This window comes from Pristis pectinata, chromosome 4, assembly GCF_009764475.1.
Source record: "Pristis pectinata isolate sPriPec2 chromosome 4, sPriPec2.1.pri, whole genome shotgun sequence".
In the NCBI taxonomy this organism is placed as follows: Eukaryota; Metazoa; Chordata; class Chondrichthyes; order Rhinopristiformes; family Pristidae; genus Pristis; species Pristis pectinata.
The window spans coordinates 93,359,395-93,380,634 of record NC_067408.1 but is presented as its reverse complement, the minus strand read 5'-3'; the positions used below and the strand labels follow the sequence as shown (position 1 = coordinate 93,380,634).

The 21,240-nt window shown below is 39.3% G+C and overlaps 1 protein-coding gene across 10 annotated transcripts in view; it reads right to left on the bottom strand.

Moving 5' to 3' along the window:
- The window catches only part of stxbp5l (syntaxin binding protein 5L), a 275,353-nt gene that overhangs the window by 147,953 nt on the left and 106,160 nt on the right, over positions 1-21,240 (bottom strand). For 9 of the 10 annotated variants that reach the window (XM_052013888.1, XM_052013891.1, XM_052013892.1 and 6 more), the window contains exons 5-6: positions 19,729-19,863; positions 9,563-9,626 (exon numbers count right to left, since the gene is read on the bottom strand). The exons of the other annotated variant lie outside the window; for it this stretch is intronic. In XM_052013888.1, coding sequence (XP_051869848.1) covers positions 9,563-9,626; positions 19,729-19,863 — 199 coding nt within the window. The remainder of the gene's footprint in view (positions 1-9,562; positions 9,627-19,728; positions 19,864-21,240) is intronic. 10 annotated transcript variants of the gene reach the window in all.

The following is a 21,240-nucleotide window of genomic DNA, read 5'->3' as shown; positions in this document are numbered from 1 at the left end:
TGATGTTCCTGAAATCTCTTTCTTCCATTAGTTGCTTGATTGCCAACCATCGAATTGTTCAACGTTCAGAACTATGGCAACATATTTTCAATGTTATTTTAGTTTACATGTGGGCCAGCAGCAGTACCCACCCTTTTAACTGATTGGGATAACCTACTGAAACACATGCATAGTCAAAATATTTCCCACCACTGCACCTGCTCATGTTATAACCAAGGCTCATGGCATGACAGTAAACCAATTCTCGTCTTAAGTCCTTCTGTTATGAAGCTGCAAGGTGAGCATTAGTAGACTTTGTTGCTTCAAAAAAAAAATCAGTCAGGCTTTGTTGCCTGTATTCACTTTGTTGTATTCCCATATAAAAGTGAGCCAAAGCTTTAGTTTGAACTCCCAACAGGACTAAGTTGCAAAAATTGAAGTTCACTTGCTTACCTCAAAAGTAATGATTATGGAGAATAGGAAGTCCTATTGAACTAAAATTCACTTCCTTTTTAGCAACACACAAGTGGTATCTTGTAGTTTCAGAGTAATATTTCTGTAGTCAGCACAAATGTATAGCCTTCTAGTTAAATAATAGCATAACTGCTACGGAAGACAAAAAAGTCCAATGAACATCAAAATTTACACCCATTATTTTTAAAGATCTAGGTGGCAATGATAACTGTTATAGAATGAAATATAATGAGATCCAATGCATATGAGTCAACAATATGCACATCTCCTGTTCAGCAATACCACCTCCAAATACCCAACAATAATACAATTGTTAATTTATTAATTGCTCATTGTAGCAGATGTGCTCAAAGGTGATAATTAACTAATTTTCTTTAGAAGTGGACTTCAATGTTTCCAAATCTTGGTCAAGTCTTGTTCTTTCCCTTGATATAGAAACATAGAAAATAGGAGAAGTAGTAGACCATTCAGTGCTTTGAGCGTACTCTGTCATTTCACACAGCTGGTCATTCAAATTCAATACCCTGTCCCTCCTTTGTCCCACTTCCTTTGATCTCTTCAAGTATATTCAATGATTTGGCCTCAGCTGACTTACGTGGTAGAGAATTCTTATAGATTCACCACTCTTTGGCTGAAGACATTTCTCTTCTTCTCAGCCTTAAATGGCCTTCTTGTTATCTTTAGGCTGTGACCCACAGTTCTGGAGCTCCCCAGCATCAAAAACATCCTTTCTGCGCATACTCTGCCCTGCCCATCAGGATTTTATAGATTTCAATAAGGTTCCCTCTCATTTCTCTAAATACTAACATACACAAGGCAGGTTGTCTGAATCTCTCTTAATACCTCAGTCTTGCTATCCCAAGAATCAGTAACCTTCACTGCCTTTGCTCTGCAGCAAAAACACTGTTCCTCAGAGGACACCAAAATTGCACAAATTATTCAAGGTGCAGTCTCGATGATGCCTAGCACCATTAGAATCAGAGTCATAGAATCATATAGCATGGAAACAGGCCATTCAGACCACAACATCCATGCTGACCAGTGGGCACTCATCCATATTAATCCCATCTTCCAGCACTTGGCCCTTGGCCTTCAAAGCCTAGGTGATTCAAGGGTTTATCTAGATGCTTCATAAGTGCCGTCAGTGACTCTGTTTCTACCATTCTCTCAAGTAGCATATTCCAGGCACTCACCACTCTATAGGTGAAATAAGGTGGTCCTCAGATCCCCTCTAAATCTCTTATAACTTACCCTACATCCATGTTCTTTAGTTTTATCTATTCCTGATATGGGGAAATGTTTCCTGCAATCGACCTGATCTATACCCCTCATAGTTTTATAAGCACCTTAATCATGTCTCCTCTGTTCCAGACCTAGCCTCCCCAGTCTCTCCTTATAACGCTCTATCTCAGGCAACATCCTGGTGTATCTTTCTGCACCCTCTTGCATCCATACTGTGGTGCCCAGAATCTTGTATTCAATGCCCCGACTAATGAAGGCCAGTGTCCCATATGCCTTCTTAACTACATTATCTACCTGTGCCGCCACCTTCAAGAATCTTTGGATTTGCACGCCAAGGTCCCTCCATTCCTCAATATTCCCTTGGACCCTGTCATTCGTGGTGTATATCCTAGCTTCATTAGTGCTCCCAAAATGCATCACCTCACATTTATCTGGATTAAACTCCATCTGCCATTTCACCAACACATCAATATCACCCTTTAGCCTGAGAATTCTTCCACACTATCAACACTCCACCGATCACCATGCCACCTGCAAATTTACTAATCATGTCTCCTACATCTACATGAAAATTATTCACAAATATTACAAACAGCAAGGGTTCTAGAACTGATCTCTGTGGAACACCACTAGTCACAGGCATCCAATCACAAAAATTAACCCTCTAACATCATCCTTTGGCTCCTATTGCCAAGACAATTTTAGATGCAATTTACCAACTTGCCCTGGATCCCATGGGCCCTAATCTGCAGTGCAGGGAGACAAATAAAGTGCTAGGTGTATACAAAGTCATGAGGGGCATAGACAGGGTGAATAAAGAAAAACTTTCCACATAAGAGATGTATAAAACCAGAGGGTAGATGCAATCTGGAATGAACTACCTGAGAAAGTCATGGAGGTAAGGTGCTCTTAAAACACTTAAAATGTATCTGTTTGAGTACCTGAATTTCCCGAGGCATATAAGCTACAGACCAAGTGCTGGTAAATGGTATTGGTTTATTATTGTCACATGTAGCGAGCTACAGTGAAAAAACTTTGTTTTGCAAGCCATCCCTACAGATAATTTCAAAACACAAGTACTTTGAGGTAGTACAAGGGAAAAACATTTACAAAACACAGAAATAGCGTTACAGTCACAGAGAGAGTGCAGTGCAGGTAGACAATAAGGTGCAAGGACCACGACGAGGTAGATTGTGAGGTCAAGAGGATTGTTCAAGAGTCTTATAACCATGAAATAGAAGCTGTCCTTGAGCCTGGTGGTGCGTGTTTTCAAGCTTTTGTATCTTCTGCCCAATGGAAGGAGGGAGAAGAAAGAATGTCCACTGTGGGAGGGGTCTTTGATTCTGCTGGCTGCTTTTCTGAGGCAGCGAGAAGTGTAGACAGGATCCATGGGGAGGAGGCTGGTTTTCATGATGAACTGAGCTATGCCCACAACTCTCTGCAATTTCTTGCATTCTTGAGCAGTGCAGTTATGCATCCAGATAGGATGCCTTCAATGGGGCATCTATAAAAATTGGTGAGGATCAACAGGGACATGCCAAATTTCCTTAGCCTTCTGAGGAAGCAGAAGCGCTAGTGTGCTTCCTTGGCCATAACATCTACATGGTTGGACCAGGACAGGACAGTGATATTTACACCTAGGAACCTGAAGCTGTCAACCATCTCCACCTCAGCACCATTGATACATGCAAGGGTGTCTGCTCCACCCCACTCACCGAAGTTAGTGACTGGTTCTTTGGTTTTGCTGACACTGAGGGAAAAGCTATTGTCCTGAAACCATGCCACTAGGCTCTCTATCTACTTCCTTTACTCTGTCTTGTTTTTTGAGATCCAGCCCACTACAGTGGTGTCATCTTCAAACTTGTAGATGAAGCTAGAGCAGCATTTTGCCACACAATCATGAGTACATAGGGAGTAAAGTAGGTCCAAGCTCTCAGAGGCTTAATGAATTTGAAGCAGCAAAATTGGCCATCTGGTTGTAGCAAGATAAAAAACATTCATTCTAAGATACCTCTAATAGCATTCAAGGTCTCAGAGACAGACAGAAAAACTGGCTGTTACTATGATAATAGGAGATAGCTAGAGGTCTAAGTTAATACAGAAAAATACCCAAGTGTTTAGACTTGGAAAGGGAATGAGGTCTTCTACACACCGTTGGAAGCAATCAGTTCCACAGTTCTCTGTTCCTGATTGGCTTGGTACCAATAACAAGGATGTCACAAAAGTGGAAAATGAAGGTGGCACTGTAGCAACCAATAGTCCAGCTGCAAAGGGACAAAGATAGATGAAATGGGTCTGATCTGAACTGAATTAACATGTGGTACATTCTTATTCCATTTAACTCCATACTGAACCCTGCAACAGCACGAAAACCTGGGATCACAGAGACACTATAGGACCAATACTCATAAGGCATTTATCGACATAACACAGCTCCTGTCCATTCACTCAACCTATCCAAATTATTCTGAAGCCTTCTCACATCTCACACTCCCAAGTAGCTATATGTCATCCACAAGCTTGGAGATACCACATTTAATTCCCTAGACCAATATATGATGTACAGCTAGGGTCCTAGCACTGAACCCGTGGTCCTCCACTAGTCACTGCCTGTTATTCTGAAAAGAACCTGTTAATTCCTGCTCTGTTTCCTGCCTGCCAACCAGTTCTCTATCCATATCAGTACATTATCCCCAGTCACATGTGCTTTGATTTTGCACAGTAATCTCTTTTGGGACCTTGTTGAAAGCCTTCAGAAAGTCCAAATGCACCAGATCTGTTGATTAACTTCCACCTACTCCAAAAGTGACATCATCAAAAATTTCTGGTAAATTTGTCAAGCATGATTTCCCTTTTGGCAATTCACACTGCCTTTGACTGATCCTGGTTACTTATGGCTGCTACATCTTTACTAGCATTTCCCCCATCATCAACATCAAGCTAACTGGTCAATAATTCTCTATTTTCTGTCTCCCTTTAAAAGGTTGGGTTACATTAGCCACCTTGTGATCAATAGGAAATGACCCAGAGTCCAAAGAATGTTAGAAAATGACCACCATTTCTAGGGCTACTTCCTTCACTATGCTGGAATGCAGGCTATTGGGTCCTGAGATTTATCAGCAATTTCAATGGCCCCAACACCATTTCCCTATTAATACTCATTTTCTTCAGTTCTGCCCTCTCATGAGAGCTAGGTTCTCTAACATTCCTGGAAGGTTAAATTTGTGAAAACATAACTAAAGTATTTGCTCAATTAGTCTGCCTTGTCTTTATTCCCAATTATAAATTCTCCTGTTTCTGACAGCAAGATACCTAACTTTGTCTTTAGTCATCTTTTTCTCTTCAAACATCTTAAGCTTTTACAGTCAGTTTATATGTTCTTTTCAAGCTTACTCTCATATTCTAATTTTCCCTCTTAATTAATCCCTTGGTCCTCGTTTGCTGAGTTCTAAACTGTTTCCTACTCCTCAGGCCAATTTTTATTTTTCTTCCTTGGATTTAATTTCCATTGTTAGCCATAATTGTGCCATCCTTCCTAATCTATTTTGGTGCCAGTCAGGAATGAACAATTGTTGTAGTTCATCCATGTCAACCCAATAAGCAACATTCCCCAATCTATCTTAGCCAATTTTCACCTCATACCTATGTAGTTTTCTTCATTTAGATACCAGATCCTAGTCTCAGAATCAACTACTTCACCTTCCATCTTAATGAAGAATTCTATCATATTATGGTCACCCCTTCCCAAATGGCCTTCGCCTTCTCCCATTACGCAATACCAAGTTCTGTTAATGATCTGTTCTCAAGTTGGTTCCTTAGTCCAGAAAACCATCTGGTATACGCTCCAGGAATTCCTCCCCCACAGTATTGTTAGCTGTTTGGTTAGCCCAATCCATATGTAGAATAAAGCCACACATGATTACAGTAGTATCCTAATTCCACATGCCTTTGATTTCCTGTTTAATTCCACTTCCAACATCACCCCTACAAGTTGTGGATCTGTATACGGCCTGTTGGTATATCTTAGCTCTACCATTACAGATTATACTACATCTGAGCTAACTGCCTTCCTCACTTTTGCATTGATCTTTCCTTACATTAGCAATGCAACCCCAGCTTTTACTTTTTGACTCTCCTTCCTAAATACTGACCTTTCTTTGTTTTGCTCTCATTCTGTCCAGTTCAGCCAACTTATTAATATCTGCTATTTGCTGCTTAAAATAACATTCAAAGATTTGTTCATTGTAATGTTTCTTGTCCTCAACCCAAACATACTGAAAATCAAACTAAAGTTCCTTTATTCAGAAACATCATCCGTCTGCTTCCCTAAAATAGATGTCAAACGATAATCTCACCACCAAAATACATTGTTACAGCAGCCATCCACCCACCCCAAAAATCCCCTGGAGCTTTTAAACTCAAGCCTAACCATATTACAAGTTCCTATTTGATCTAAGCTGATTGGCCACTGATCTGCTTGCAGCAGCTACAACTCATGAGCACGTTATTCCAGATGACTTCAATGGAAATAAAAATAACATCTTTTGTAACCTTTCAGACTAACTAGCAGATTTCCCATAGCATTGCTTAGTGATTTGGAGGGCACAACAGAACTAATTACTGGGTGGTAATCTGGTAGAGCAGACTCCTTCTACAGAAGTGCCTGCTTAATTTTGATTCCCTAAAAAAATGAATGAAGTTAAATTTTTGTGGGTACAACCATATGATATATCAATCAACAAGTGACAGTCTGATAATGCAGCATGCTCTTACAGAACATACAGGCAAATAGAGCTGAAAGGTATAGTTGCTAAATTTGCTGATGACAAAAGGTGGATAGGAAAATAAGTTGTGAAGAGGACCCAAGGAGGCAACAGAAGAGACATAGATGAGTTAAGTGACTGGATGCAGACTTGACATAGTAAGTATAATGTGGGAAAATGTGGAAAAATAAAAAAAAATCATATTAAGTAAATAGCAAGAGGTTGCAGAGCTGTAAGATGCAGAGGGATTTGGGCATTCTGGTTTATCATTTGCAAAGAACTAGTTGGTAGGTGCTACAAGTAATTAGGCTTCAGATGTATAGGGCATCAGTGAGACCACATCTGGAGTACTAAGTACAGTACTAATCTTCTTATTTAAGGAAGGATGTTGGTGTGTTGGAAGCAGTTCAGAGAAGATTTATGAGACTGATACCTGGAATGGATGGGTTGTCGTGTAAGGAAAGTTTGAGCAGGCTAGGCTTGCATGTGCCGGAGTTTAAAAGAGTGAGAGGGGACTTGATTAAAGCATCAAATATCCAAAGGTGTCTTGACATGGTGAATATGGAGAGGATATTTCCTCTTGTGGGAGAATCTAAGACCAGGATGCCACTGTTTAAAAATAAAAGGTTGCCTATTTAAGAAAGAAATGAAAGAAAACTTTGAAGTTCTCTTCCTCAAAAGGGAAGGGAAGCAGTGTCATTGAATATTTTGAGGCATTGGTTGATAGATATTTAATAAGCAAAGGGGTGAAAGTTTCCTGTGGGTAGATGGGAACATGGAGCCGAGGTTGCAATCAGATCAGCCGTGACCTTATCAAATGGCAGAACAACATTAAGAGACTGAGTGGCCTACTCCTACTTCCAATGTACATTTCCGTATGCCCTGTATCAGAGAAGATTGAGATTATCAACAGGTATTTACTGGGGGAATATTAGATTGCATAATGATAAATTGTTTCCTAGTTTCCTAAGATAATGATGTAGCCAAAAATTCAAGTCAATTCTGAAAAAAACTAAAGGGAGTTTGAATACTTTTTTTATGCAAGATGTTATTGGAATGCAGAACCTTTGCAACCCAGTGGATGAAATAGAATCTAAGCTGGTAAATAGCTATTTAATTGTAAATAAAATTAGACTGGATGGCTCAAGTGGAAAAAATTCTATGTATTTAAAATATAAATAGAATAGAAATGATGTACACATATTTGTAACTTTGTAAATGTAAATGGCTGTCCAACTCTGAAACAATGCCCAGGTAAAATATGCCATTTACATCTATTGCAAGAATTAAGTAAAATGTGCCAGATCACATGGCCTAGTCCCCTACATCTCTTGATATTGGAGGCAGAGCACCACCCTCAGTAGCTGTGTCACACAGTCCACGAGCTCAGGCCAATGCAGTGAGGAGACCTTGATTCTGAAACACCCCTGATTGCCTTTGCCTGGCAAAGTTAGGGACATGTCTTCACCAGCCTCAAACTATTAAGCTATCGAAAAAGATTAAAAATTAACTTTTTTCAAAAAGATTATTTAAAAACACTAAAGTATCACTAAATAATTAAGAACAATAAAAGAGACCAAAAAAATTAAAAAGTAACTCACCCTTCCCCTTGTTCCCAAAATTCCCACCCTTCAAACCTTAATGAAATTAATTGGGGTCATAGAACGAGCACCAGGTCACCTGGTGCAGGATTCAGGAGGCAACTCCCCAGTATAACGCTGCAGAGTCCCAGCAAGACGGCTCTGGCACCACAAACTGATCATCTTGGTTATCTCAGATTTCCACATTTCACAACACGCGAGTGGGACTTCCTTCAGTTTTAATTATTGCATGCTGCCATTTCTAATCAGAACTGTTAGCAATATGCAATATAATCCAAACCTATACATTTTCACAAAAATATCCTTAATTGTGGAGCAAAAAATCAAGCCCCTGGAAGAATTCAGTGGGTCAGGTAACATCTGCGGAGGCAGAGGGATGGTTGATGTTTCAGGCCGAGACCATGCATCATGCCTTTGCCTTCACAGATTCTGCCTGACCTGCTGAATTCCTCCAGTGGTTTGATCTTTGCTCCAGATTACAGCATCTGCAGTCTTATGTCTCCTTAAAATTATGTAGTTTTATTTTAAACAGAATGCCATTTCATTTTTAATTGCATTAAAACAGAAGTGTGTGGTGATGCTCTGAAGATCTGTAGCCCAGGATTTGTAATGGGAAACAACAAATCTGACAGCTACTTCTGGAATATGCACGTATGTGGTTAAATGTACAAACTCAGAAGTTGTTTCAGTGATTCTTGCTCTTCCATAGAGTTTGCTGAGCCAATGTAAATTAGTGAATTGACATAGACTTCAATCTTTTATTCTTCGTGTAAATGGTATCCCTTATTAACTGAAGAGTTCAATCAATATTGAATGGCGCACCAATTCATAATTACAACTGAACAATCCCCCAGGTGCTGAAAAGCTAATTTTGTGTATGTCAGCTGCATTCCTTCAGAATAATTCCTTCAAGTTCCATGCTGTTTAAAATAATTTGATTTTTTTTTAAAATGGTACTTCAGTTTAAATGATCCAATCTCTAGTTTGTTTTCTGTAAAATGCCAGCTAAAAATTATTGCTGCTCCCTTCTTGGTTTGCTATTTGTCTCAATTCTTCACTTGATTGGCTGCTCAGTCAGTTCAACACCATCACGGTTGCTGGGTGTTAAAATCCCTGATCATTGGTACCTGGCTGCAACTGACATCAAGAAAGCAGGAATTCATGCCATAATTTTACCTGATCTTTGTGGGCAGATTTAATTCTCAACTGCAAAATATGAATATGACAACATACAACATAGGAAAGTACAGCACGGGAACAAGTCCTTCAGCCCACCATGTCTGCGCTGACCATAATGCCAATCTAACTAATCCCATCTGCCTGCATATTGTCCATATCCCTCTATTCCCTGCCTGTGCGTTTGCCTGTCTAAATGCCAGAAATAATTGATATTGAGAATATGGTACTTTTATATGAGATTGAAGAGTCCAAATAGCTCTTCTGTTCCTTGACAGAAAAAAACATATCAAAAAAACAATGATGTTATTTTTCTTTCTTACTTACTTTCCCCTCGTCCCTTGGGCTGTCACTTAAATGAACAACAGGGCCAGGGTGAGTTTTTGTAGACCTGCAAAAAAATATATAATTTTCATAACAAAAAGTATTGAAAAAAATACTTAATTAAAAAAAACATTAACACACCCATATAAAATTATGTTGTTTGCAAGATCACAATCCATGGTTCTGCTTGATGGAGTCCCTTCAATGAAAAATTTCTTTTTGCCACCTCGACTCAATTGAATCAATTAGAAGAAAACCTTAGTCGGAACAAAAGCTGTACAAGAAATCGCTACAGGGCAGAGTGCTCTGAATGCATGGTTGGATGCTGACAAAGATCAGCAGCTCCCCTAGAGCAGTTTTGCCACATGCCAAGATACAGCATCTGAAAACAAAGAAATGAAGTCAGCCTTTATTGCCTCTTCCCACTCACGACAGCTCTTAACCAACAACTATAGCAAACAAGTCAGCCTTCAGAGGGAAGCTCACACAATTAAGGGTCAAAATAAAAGGACTAGAGTTAGTAGGGTAGCATCATGTTTTCATCCTCTTTCCTTGTTCTTTGTGCAGATGGGATAAATGTCACTTGGGTAAAAGCACAAAAAACATGTTCCTAATCATTGAATGACATTTAACTCAGGGTTTACACACTTGAAGAGTTATGTTAATTTAACATGTAGAATATTATTATAATTTATTGAAATTTGTAGAGAGATTTATATTTACATTAGATTACATCTGGATCAATGAACACAGTTTGTATCACAGAAGAGCTTTACCAGCAACAGAGAAAGAGTGGTGTAGGGTGAGAGGGTTGGGGGAGGGGGCAGTGTGCAGGCTTGCCAGAGTAATAAAGGAGCTTAGAAAAGTGCATAAACAAGGCTTGTATTCCCAATCAAGGAAATATGGGGTGGATCTAACTGAGATTTATACAGCATTACGTTTCAATAGAGTAAATGCAAGGCTAATTTGTATCGTCTGAAAATGGAAAGGTGATTATGGTGCAGGACGAAATACATGCTGATTGGAGAGAACCTTCATGCTGTCTGCTAAATGAGTCTAGAAGACCCTTCAGACAAACTCTCAGAAAGAAGGGGGAACAGGTGACTATGGGAGACAGTACAGGGAGAACTGACCCTAGGAGTTGGATAAAGGAAGTTCACTGACCTTAGGGTTAATGAATTTATCTTCAAATGACATATCCCACCAACTCCACCACTAGTCACATTCATCCATCAAAAGCTTCTATTGATCAACTTTAAGTTCAGCTTATCCTCAATCTTTTAGCACTGGTTCAAGCTTCAAGCCCACATTTCAGCCGTCAAACACCACACAATGTCCTCACATTTTTTCTCTTTCCAGCAGGACAAGATGGTGTACAACTGAAGGTGGTAACAGCTAACTAGGGGGTCAATGTTCAGACTCTGTGGCATGATGTTGTCCATAGTAGGAAACAGGGCTACCAATCACTGGAGTTGCTGAGGACATTACCCGTAATAAGGCTCAGACCCCAAAACTGTATAAATAAAACAAAAGGCGGATGTTACCTGCACTAAAGGCCTCAACAATATAGCAACTAACTGATTCATCACATTATACTCTATTTGAAAGCAATATGGCATTTCTATCACCCAAAAACAAAACACTAGGAACTGAATTTTGCATTTGGAAAATATAAGTTTTTCCAGAGAAAGCATTTAAAACAAGGTGGCACAATCTTAAAATTAAAGCCCAATTATTTAGAAGCATTTTTCCATAGATGCAGCAATGGAAATCCAGAATCCTCCCCCTAAAAGGGCATGTAGGTTGACCTGTGAAAGCAAAGATACTTCATTAGGTAAGGGCATCGGGAAATATGGAACAAAGGTGAGTCACCAGTGCCTAACAAGTTTTCCAGTACAGATACAACACTGCCATCTACCTGACAACCAAGTAGTCTTCTACATCAGGCAATTTCTCGGGATCAAAGATAACTTCCACTCTAGTTTTGTGGATTCTGCATTGGCTCATAAGGTCAACATGGAAACAGCAGACTCTTCCACGGATGGGGCAGGAGGAGGCTGACAGGGTGAGTGGGTAGGTGGTTTGTGGGATGCTGTGTTCCTTCCACCGCCTAGGCAGGGCTTCAATGTGTTCCTGAACAAAAACAGAATGCTGGAAGAACTCAGCGGGTCAAACAGCATCTGTGGAAGCAAAAGATCTATGTTGACACAAATAAGAGCTGAATTTCTGAGGCAAGGTGAGGGTGACTGCCTCTGACATCAAGGTGGCACGTGACCAAATGTGGCATCAAGGAGCCATGACAAAATTGATGTCAATGCAAATATTGAGGAAACAGCTCCTACTGTCTGGAGCTGTACCTCACAGAAAAAGAAGATAGCTGTGGTTGATGGGGTCAATCATCTTCACCCAGGAAATCATTGCAGGAGTTCTTTAGGAGACAAATCAACACCCAATTACCTTCAGCTGTTTCAATGATTCAGCCTCTAAGAAGGTCAGAAGTGAGGATGTTTGCTGATGACAACACAATGTTCAATTCCATTTGCAACTCTTTAAAAACTGCAATGCATGCATATTTGCAGCAAAACACATCAACATCTAGGCATACGTGATGTGTGGCAAAGAACATTTGGCCACACAAGTGTCAGGAATTGTCCATCTAACCACAATGTTCGACAGCAATATCATCACCAAATTTGCTGCCATCAGTATCCTGATGAGAAAGATAACTGGACATAAATAGAGCAGATACAAGACCAGGATAAAGGCTGGGTATTCTGTGGTGAGTAACTCAGTCCTTGACTCCCAACTTCATTATGGCATAAAAACAGACCACAGACCACACTGAGTCTATGCCGACTCACAGAGTAATTCATCCCCTGACTGATTTTCCCTATGACTCATTCTCCCAGTGTTCCTATTAATTATACAAACCACCATGGGTAATTTACAGTGGGTAATTAACCTACCCACCCACATTACTTTGGATGCAGGAGGAAACTGGAGCATCCAGAGGAAATGCACATGGTTGCACGGAGAATGTGCAAATTCCAAACAGATGGCACCCAAAGCCTTTTTACCATCATCAAGGAACATCAGCAGTGTGATGGAATACTTTTCCTTTACCAGGATGAATGCAATTCCAACATTTAGCTATCATCAACCAAACCAAAGCAGCCTATCTAGTTGGAACCCCATCACAATGCAGTCCTTCACTGGTGAGTCATGGCTACCACGTACACAATCCATAAAATGTATTTAAGTGATTTATTTTGACTTCTTTGATAGTACATCCCAAATCCACAACCTTCAACAAATAGAAGAAAAGGGGCAACAAGCACATGGAACAACAGCTCCTGCAGATACCCCTCCAGGCTACATTCTATTCTGACTCAGAAATATATTGCTGCTCATATCATCAGAAGGTCTAAATCCTGGAAATCACTATGCAAGAGCACTGTGGGTGTATCTTCACCAGATACTCTGCAGCAGTGGCTCACCAGCACTTTCTCAAAGGCCATCAGGGAAAGGTAATAGATTCTGGTATTGTCATTAATACCCCAATCCATAAGTGGATAAAGAAGATCATAAACAGATCAGTCATGATGTAACTGAATGGGAGGACAAACTCAAGGGCTGAATGCTTAATCCTGTTTCTGAATTTGTTTACTAGATTGAAATAATTATAAAATCTCAAAACCTTTCCATCTAGCCAACAAAAATACGGCCTGTTTTATGCAACATTCAGAGATCTGCTCTAGACTTGAGGGCATAGCTATGACTTGTAGCTACAAAGTTACCCATGCAGACCAAATTGTCAACCCGCAAACTACCTGCAAAGCTTTGGTGCTATGCTACACACTACCTTTTTTTTTATTTTGGATGCTTAGTAAAATTTATTCTCTCTTTGGCTAAACAAACTAGAAATTCTTCAATGCATTGATAGAGAGTATAGGGTTGACACGGAGGCAAAGAGCAGGGAGATTGCATAGGCGTGTGAGGGGAAATCAGTAAGGATGTTAAAAGAAAGCAGAATAACAGGAACTCACCATAAGATTGATGGATTCTGGATAAAGCTTCACTGGCAAATTCTGTGGCATAGTTAGGCCAGACTCCTTATGCAATGCAGACACACACCTTAACCCTCTGGGTAAGATCCACTTTTGCGATTGAAGCCTGCACCATTTGTAAACCACATTGTGTGTGTCATTAATTGTCCATCACATGCTGATTGACATCACTGTGCAGGACCAGTTCCCTCAAGAGTGCCACACTGCAATTTAAAGAACTATATTGCTTTCTACAAACTTTGGTTGGAAAAGCCCCACAATCCTTGCCACTGCACCCCTGTCTTGTATGTTCCTTACCTCCTAACAGTTGATGCACAGGTCAGCTATCTTACCAGTATGGATCATATGTATTTCTTTCATAGTCACCTGACTCCCTGCTCTCATTGTTCAATCTCCCTATTCTTTCATACCTTTCACCTCCTGTAATAAGAATGCTATCTATTGGTGTTAATTTTGCATACCAACACTGCCAGAGGAAAGCTAAGGTTAACAATCTTTCTTCCACTGGCCATTACTCCTCTGCTAGCATAATGGAGTGCACTTGAAAAGTTGAAGTAACTATACATTTAACCCCCCGCATTAAACTGCTACTTCAAGATAGACTACACGATCTCTTTATTTATAGTGGTAAGCCTCCAGCAATGCGTACACTAACACTCTTTTCTTCAATCAGCTCCTGGATTTGCCCTCTTTCCAGCACAATCTAAACCTTGACATTTATTGTTGATGCCCCGTGCTGGTTCTCCAGTCTTCAAAAGTAACTCTACACTATTAGAAGACGTCATATTTAAACTTTAGGCTCTCTTAGCATTGCTTCTATGATTTTGTTTTCAGCCTTCCTCTGACTTCCCTAACATTTGCCACTGTAACCCGAATTCTTCTGTGTGTACTTGCATGCACATTTTGGCTGCTATTCTTGACCCTCACCCTTTGTTGACACAAAGTTAATCAGTTGAAGCACTGGCTCCATATGTGTTTCTACGAATTCTGCCTGACTTAACTACTTTCAGCATTTTCTGTTTTTATTTCCCACTACTCGGGTCTGTTACCTTTGTCTATTATATTGTTTCAGGCCCTTTGCTTCCCCTTCTTATTACTCGTTCCTGACAGGAATGGACAGAATGGCATACTTCTGTTTACATGAGGTTTCCTTATAACTCTTCATATAAGGTTATGGAATTCACATCCAAAATTAGTAGTTTGAGGCAGAAATAATGCAACCCTAAAAACACCAAACTTGACAGATGGACAAAGAAAAAGGGGTTGAAGGAATGCAGGAAGAGATTTGGGAACATGATTAGCATTGGCCTTAAGTGCAAATTCCATGGCCTATTTCAATGTTCCAACTTTCTGCAGTTCTATTTACATGTCAACCATGAGCATTTCATACTCTTAATCAACTTCTGCATAGTTGGTCTTTCTGCAAGTTGACAAAAATCAGTGTTGCTTGCAATAACTGATCAGTCTTCCAAGGTCACCCAAAATCACCTGCAATTGTCACAGAGCTTGGCTAGCTAGTGACAAATAGATGCATCAAGTTTCTGGTGGAAATATACAATGGAAATCAATGAGCAAATGTGATTATATGGGTCGGCCTCCTCAAAAACTTCAAGTAAATCTTCTTCAAATACAAAGTAGAGCTAGCACTAATACACAAACACTTGAATCATGTTGCAGCTTATAATAAAATGGTACCCAGTGATCTGTAACAATTTCAGATTTTTAGATTATATGCCATTTTCTTACAAAAAAGATGTATAATGCTTTGGAGAGAGTGCAACAAGAGAAAGAAGGTAGATATACAACGATTGTTAAAACACATTTTTTCCACAAATTGGGCACATCAAAAGGGGGTCTGCCCTGCCTAGGATTCTTTCATGCCGTCAATCAATTGCTTCCCTGTCAAAATAAAATCTTTTTACAGAAGCAAGAATAAGCACTTCCAATTCCATGAGTCGTAATTAACCCACACATCTCCCTGTTCCTCACGCAGCCCCTATACCCAATTGGCTCCCATCCTTGCTTTCAAAACAGTCCACTTGTACAGTCCAACATCTCTGTAGTCTTCTTCAGTACTGAGATATCTGTGCTCCTTTATTTCTAGCCTCTTGATCATCTTTAAACTCATTTGCTTCACTTCTCCACCTTTCTACTATTTTTATCTCTTTGACCAAGCATGTGATCATTTGGCTAAATTTTACCTAATGGTTTTCCTCATAATTTCTTTTTGTACAGTAATGTTTTTTGTAAAATTCCTTAGATATCTTGCTATGTTAAAGGTACCATGCAAATAGAAATCATCGTTGTTAGGAGTTGAACTTCTTGGATATTGTTGCAGTTGCATTCATCCAGGTAGGAGGGCAGTACTCCATCACATTTCTGACTTGTTCCCTGGTAATGGTAGAATATGGCTTTGGAGAGTCAGGAGCTAAGTCACACACTAGAGGATCACCCAACCTCTGGACAACTCATGGAGATGTGAATATTTATGTACTTGGGCTGACAGGTTTAAGGAAAATTGTAAACTACTCTACCCCATCAATGTTGATGGTGGGGAATATGATAAAGGTAATGTCACTGAATGACAAAGGAAGGTGGCTAGACTTTTATTCAGAGATGGTTGTTGTCGAGGACTTTATGATATGAACACTACCTGCCACTCAATAGATCAAGTTATCCAAATCATGCTGTATGTGGGCATAGACTGAGCTGAAAACATCACTGATGAAGTAGAAGAGGAGATGGGGTTTAGGGCACTGCTAAGGAATATACAAAATTATATAAATTAACCATGCAGGAAGCCACCATTTGGCCTACCCTGCCCATGCCAGTTTAAAAAGACTACCCAGCCTACACATTCCTTCCAGCATTTAGCTTTTACTCTTCAAGGAAAAATCCAAATTTTACATGTGATAAGGTTTTCTGCCTCTACCACCCCTTCAATCAGTGAGTTCCAGACCCCTAGTGCTCCCTGGATGAGACATATTTTCCTTATCTCCCCTCTAATTTTTCTACCAGTTATGTTAAATCTGCACCCATGATTTTTCACTCCCCAACAGGGTGATGGTTCATTTTGTTCTGTCATTTAATCCACACAGCCTCAATTGATGATTCTTCTAAAACATCATCCTGTCCCACAGATGAGATTTTTTTTCCTTTAACCAAGATCCTCTACGAATGTCTGGAAACTGAAAAGATTGGTCTCCAACAACCACAAAAGAGCTTGCTTTGTGCAAGGCATGACTCCAGGTTTCCCTCAATTGCTATTGAATTAAATTTTACTCATTCTTCCTGGAACAACACTTTGTCAAATGTTGCCTTGATGTCAAGGGCAGTCACTTTCACCATGCCTTTGGAATTCAGCTCTTTTGTCCTGTTTTAGGTTAACGAGGTCTGGAATAAAGTGGTCGCAGCAGAATTCAAATAAGCATCAGTATGAAAGTCATTAATGAATTAGTGCCACATCAACACCCTCTTCCATTACTTCACTGATTATTGCAAGTAGCATGAAGGCATGGTAACTGGCCAGACTGGATTTCACTTGCTTTTTATGACTGACAATGCCCAGGCAATTGTTCAGTGTGTGAAGTGTAACACTGTTTTAACTGTATAAGAATAAATTTATTGGAGGTACAGTGAATTCCAGAGCACATCTTCAATACTGCAGTGAGATGTTTGGGACTCATTGTTTGAAGAGTACAGTGTGTTCAGACATATTTTGATATTGCATAGTGAATTGAAAGGTTTGGCCTCTGATAATGAGGACCTCAGGAGGAAGTTTAAATGGATCATCCACTCAGAATTTCTGGCTGATAGTTTTCATTTGTTCCAGCGTTATTTTGCATTTGTACAGGAGCATGTCATCATTGAGAAAAGGTATATTCATGGAGGTTCATCCACACTTTAGTAGTCTAATGTCAATCATTCTTCATGATTGAATATTATATGGTAGTAGAGCTTTGACTCATCCCATTGGATGAAGAATCATTTAGGTCTATTTCTAGCAAGCTGCTTCTGCTGTTCAACAGACATGTAATCGTATCTTGTAGATTCAACAGTTGAGCACTTCATTCTTAAAAGTCCTAGGTGCATCACCTGACATATTCTTCCAAACTACTCTAAATTAACATTGACCTCATAGCTGAATGATAAAGTGAGGGAAATGTCAGTTTTGTAGGTTACGGATCATAACAAATGCAATTTGTTGTAATTGTTTCTACAGCTCATGGCTCCTCATAAATGTCCCGTTGTGGGCTGCTAGATTGGTTCCTAATCAACATTTAGAATGGTAGTATTGCCACATAACATGCAATGAGTCCTTATTATGAAGATAAGACTTTAAATCATAAGAGAATTTTGACATGTTCACTCATACCAATATTGTCAAGTGCAGATGCAGCTACAACAGGGAACTAGTATTTTTGTCCCCTTTTCATTCTTTCTTAATAGCCCAGTCTGGTTTCTAAGTAAGACTAGATTAGCATTAGAGCTAGTGAGCCACTATGGGGGATGAACATTCAAGTTCCCTACTGAAAATACATTCTCTGTTCTTGCTAGTTTAAGTTCTTTTTGTGTGATTCACCAATTTGGAAGGTCAACTATTTTCTCACTTGTGTTATCAGGTGATAACCTGCAGCAGATTTCTTACCTACATATGACCTAATGTGAGACTATTTGGACTACCAAGTCGACATCAAGAATTTTCAGAGGCAATCCCTCCCAGTTGTATATTAATGCGCAACACTTCAGGATTTCTGTTTTAAGATTCCAACAAAATGCCCGATCACAGATTTAGATTTCCAACATTATGTTTTTTGCTTGTTTCTTTTCTTATGGGTTATCCAATTTTTAGAAAACAGCTACGACTTTTCCTTTCCAATGGATAAACTAATTAATAGAAAACAATTGCTGCTTTTCCTGCCCTAATATCAGAGTCACTATATTTTTAATCCTCCATTTTTTTTTCATGATGGGCAATCTTTTGTACTACGACAATGTTCAATCCTTTCTCATCATCTATACTTTCTTCAGGCAAACTCCTGCACTCATTATGGTTAAGTTCTTTACTGGTGCTCATCTTCCTAACTAAAAACACAAGCCTGGGGTTAGGAGGTTTTCTATTTATCTAAACTGTCATGCCCTTTACTCAATGGCCTGGGTGAAATACAGAAAACACTGAAAGTTGGTGCAGAATGAAAGCTTTAGAAAGCTAGGAACAGAATTGCTTTATTCTCAGATCACAGACTGTCTAATATTAATGGAATGAATTCCCTTCCAGTATAGAATATTGCCAGTTGATAGAAAAAACACAGAGATAGATGGGTGCAATTTGCTTCAAAAATATAACAACAACCTATAAAAACTAATCAAAAATATTAATGGAGGTACAAATTCTTTAAATATCTCAACCATCTTTCGAGTTGTTACCCATGCTTTTTTGCCCATGGGACGTGATATCACAACAACTTTTGCATTTGATGTTAATCCCTAATTATCCCTCAACAGTGCAGAATGGTTCTCTAGTAGATTTCAGAGAGCAGTTAAGAGTTAACCCCATTCTTCTGACTGACTAATCCTGCACCAATTTTACTGAAGTGCCCATATTCAGGCACAGAACCCTTATTTGCAATTTTTGTTTCAGACACAGCCAGGATAACATTGGATATACTTCTGTAGCCATTTGATGCAGGATGTTATTGTACAAAATTGCCCCAAGTGGCCAAAATGATGTCACCAATTGGACTTCTTCACTGATACCTTCATCAGTAACATCTCCACCAAAATATCTTCACCAATCATATCAAGAAAGGCAATCCCAAGCTTCAACCCTTTCTATATTGAGGCAAACGACACTGGTGTTACAATTTCTCAATTACTTTTTGATAGCTTACCCTCATAAAATAATGCAATGCAATTTAAATAGGAACAATGAAAATTACATTAATTTGAAAAATAAATCTACATCTGACCAATCACACTTATCAGAATTGGATTACATAAATTTAAATCATGCTGGATATTTAGTATTAATGACCATTGTAAATTGATGTGACTTTTCTTCCACAATAATATTTTGTACTTGGGTTTATGGATGATACTTACAGTTCTATTGCTTTATTCCACATGATGACGTATCCCGACAGGACAAAAGACTCAATATTTACAACATACATGTTTCCTCGCTCTGTTCCCACGTATAACCATTTACTCTGGAAAGGGAGATGGCAGCAGGTAATCCTGGTTTAAAAAAAATCAGTTATAACATTCAATATTTTTCAAAAACATCAAAAATTTTCTTAAATGTAACAAGAAGAAAATGTCCAGTTAAGAAGCCAATTTTATGTGCAATTCAACAGCAATATTAACAATAATTTACCAAAAAAACCATTTATTTTGTTATGATGTGCATGGGAAATGAGAAAATATATTTAAAATCCACCAAGATGAAATTCTTGGCCTCATTTAACTGGACTGAGAAGGAAGAATGCAACAGATAGGAATATGTAGTAAGGGCTGTTTGAAAAGGGAGGAGAATGAGAAGAGAGGGTGGAGAGGATGAGGTGGAATAACAAGGGAAGATAATTAAATGGAGAAAGAAAAAGCAGTGAATGAAAGAGGTGGAGCGAAAAGGAAAGGAAAAGAAGGTTAGAAAGGGGAAATGAAGGAGGAGAGGGAAATAAACAGGAAAGTGAAAGAAGAGGAAAAGAACAGGGTAAAGAGTGGGGATAGAAGGGAAAAAGGTAGTAAATGGGAGAAAATGGAGGCAGGGCAAAATAAAGGAAAGAGTACAGAGGGAGAAATAAGGATGATGACATAATGAAAAGAAACAGTGGTTAATTCTATTTAAATACCACAATGACAGGGAGGAGATATTTTTGAATAAGGAGGCTGGTTCCAATTGTGAAAGTAATACTCATGAAGCAGGAAAGGGTAGAGGGTAAGAAAATTTGCTTTGTTGAGATATGTGAACTCCAGCCCAAGAATATCAACAGCCGAGAAGGGCTGGCTTCAAAGAAATTAGGAACTGCTCCATCAAGGGAGTCAGGGATCATACTAATTGTAATTGGGGGAGTGAAACATTTTGCCTTGTGCCTTACTGTTTCATATAAAGAGGGGAGGGAGGGGGCATCATGGGTGTTCAGTACATTTATGTTAAAATGCATCATAGCTTGTTCAGTTTGTTGCAATTACTAAAGACATACTATCTGAATTATTGGGTGTTTGATATGCTTCCAAACTTTTTGGCATCTAGAAAGTTATAGCACACTTCATAAGAATATAAGAAATAGAAGCAGGAGTAGGCCATCTGGCCCGTCAAGCCTACTCCACCATTCAATAAGATCATGGCTGATCTGGCCAAGGACTCAGCTCCACCTACCTGCTTTTTCCCCCATAATCCTCAATTCCCCTATGCAAAAATCTATCTAACTGCGTCTTAAATATACTTAATGAGGTAGCCTCTACTGCTTCTCTGGGAAGAGAATTCCACAGATTCACTACTCTCTGGGAAAAGCAGTTCCTCCTCATCTCTATCTTAAATCTATTCCCCGAATCATGAGGCTATGTCCCCTAGTTCTAGTCTCACCTACCAGTAGAAACAACATTCCTGCTTCT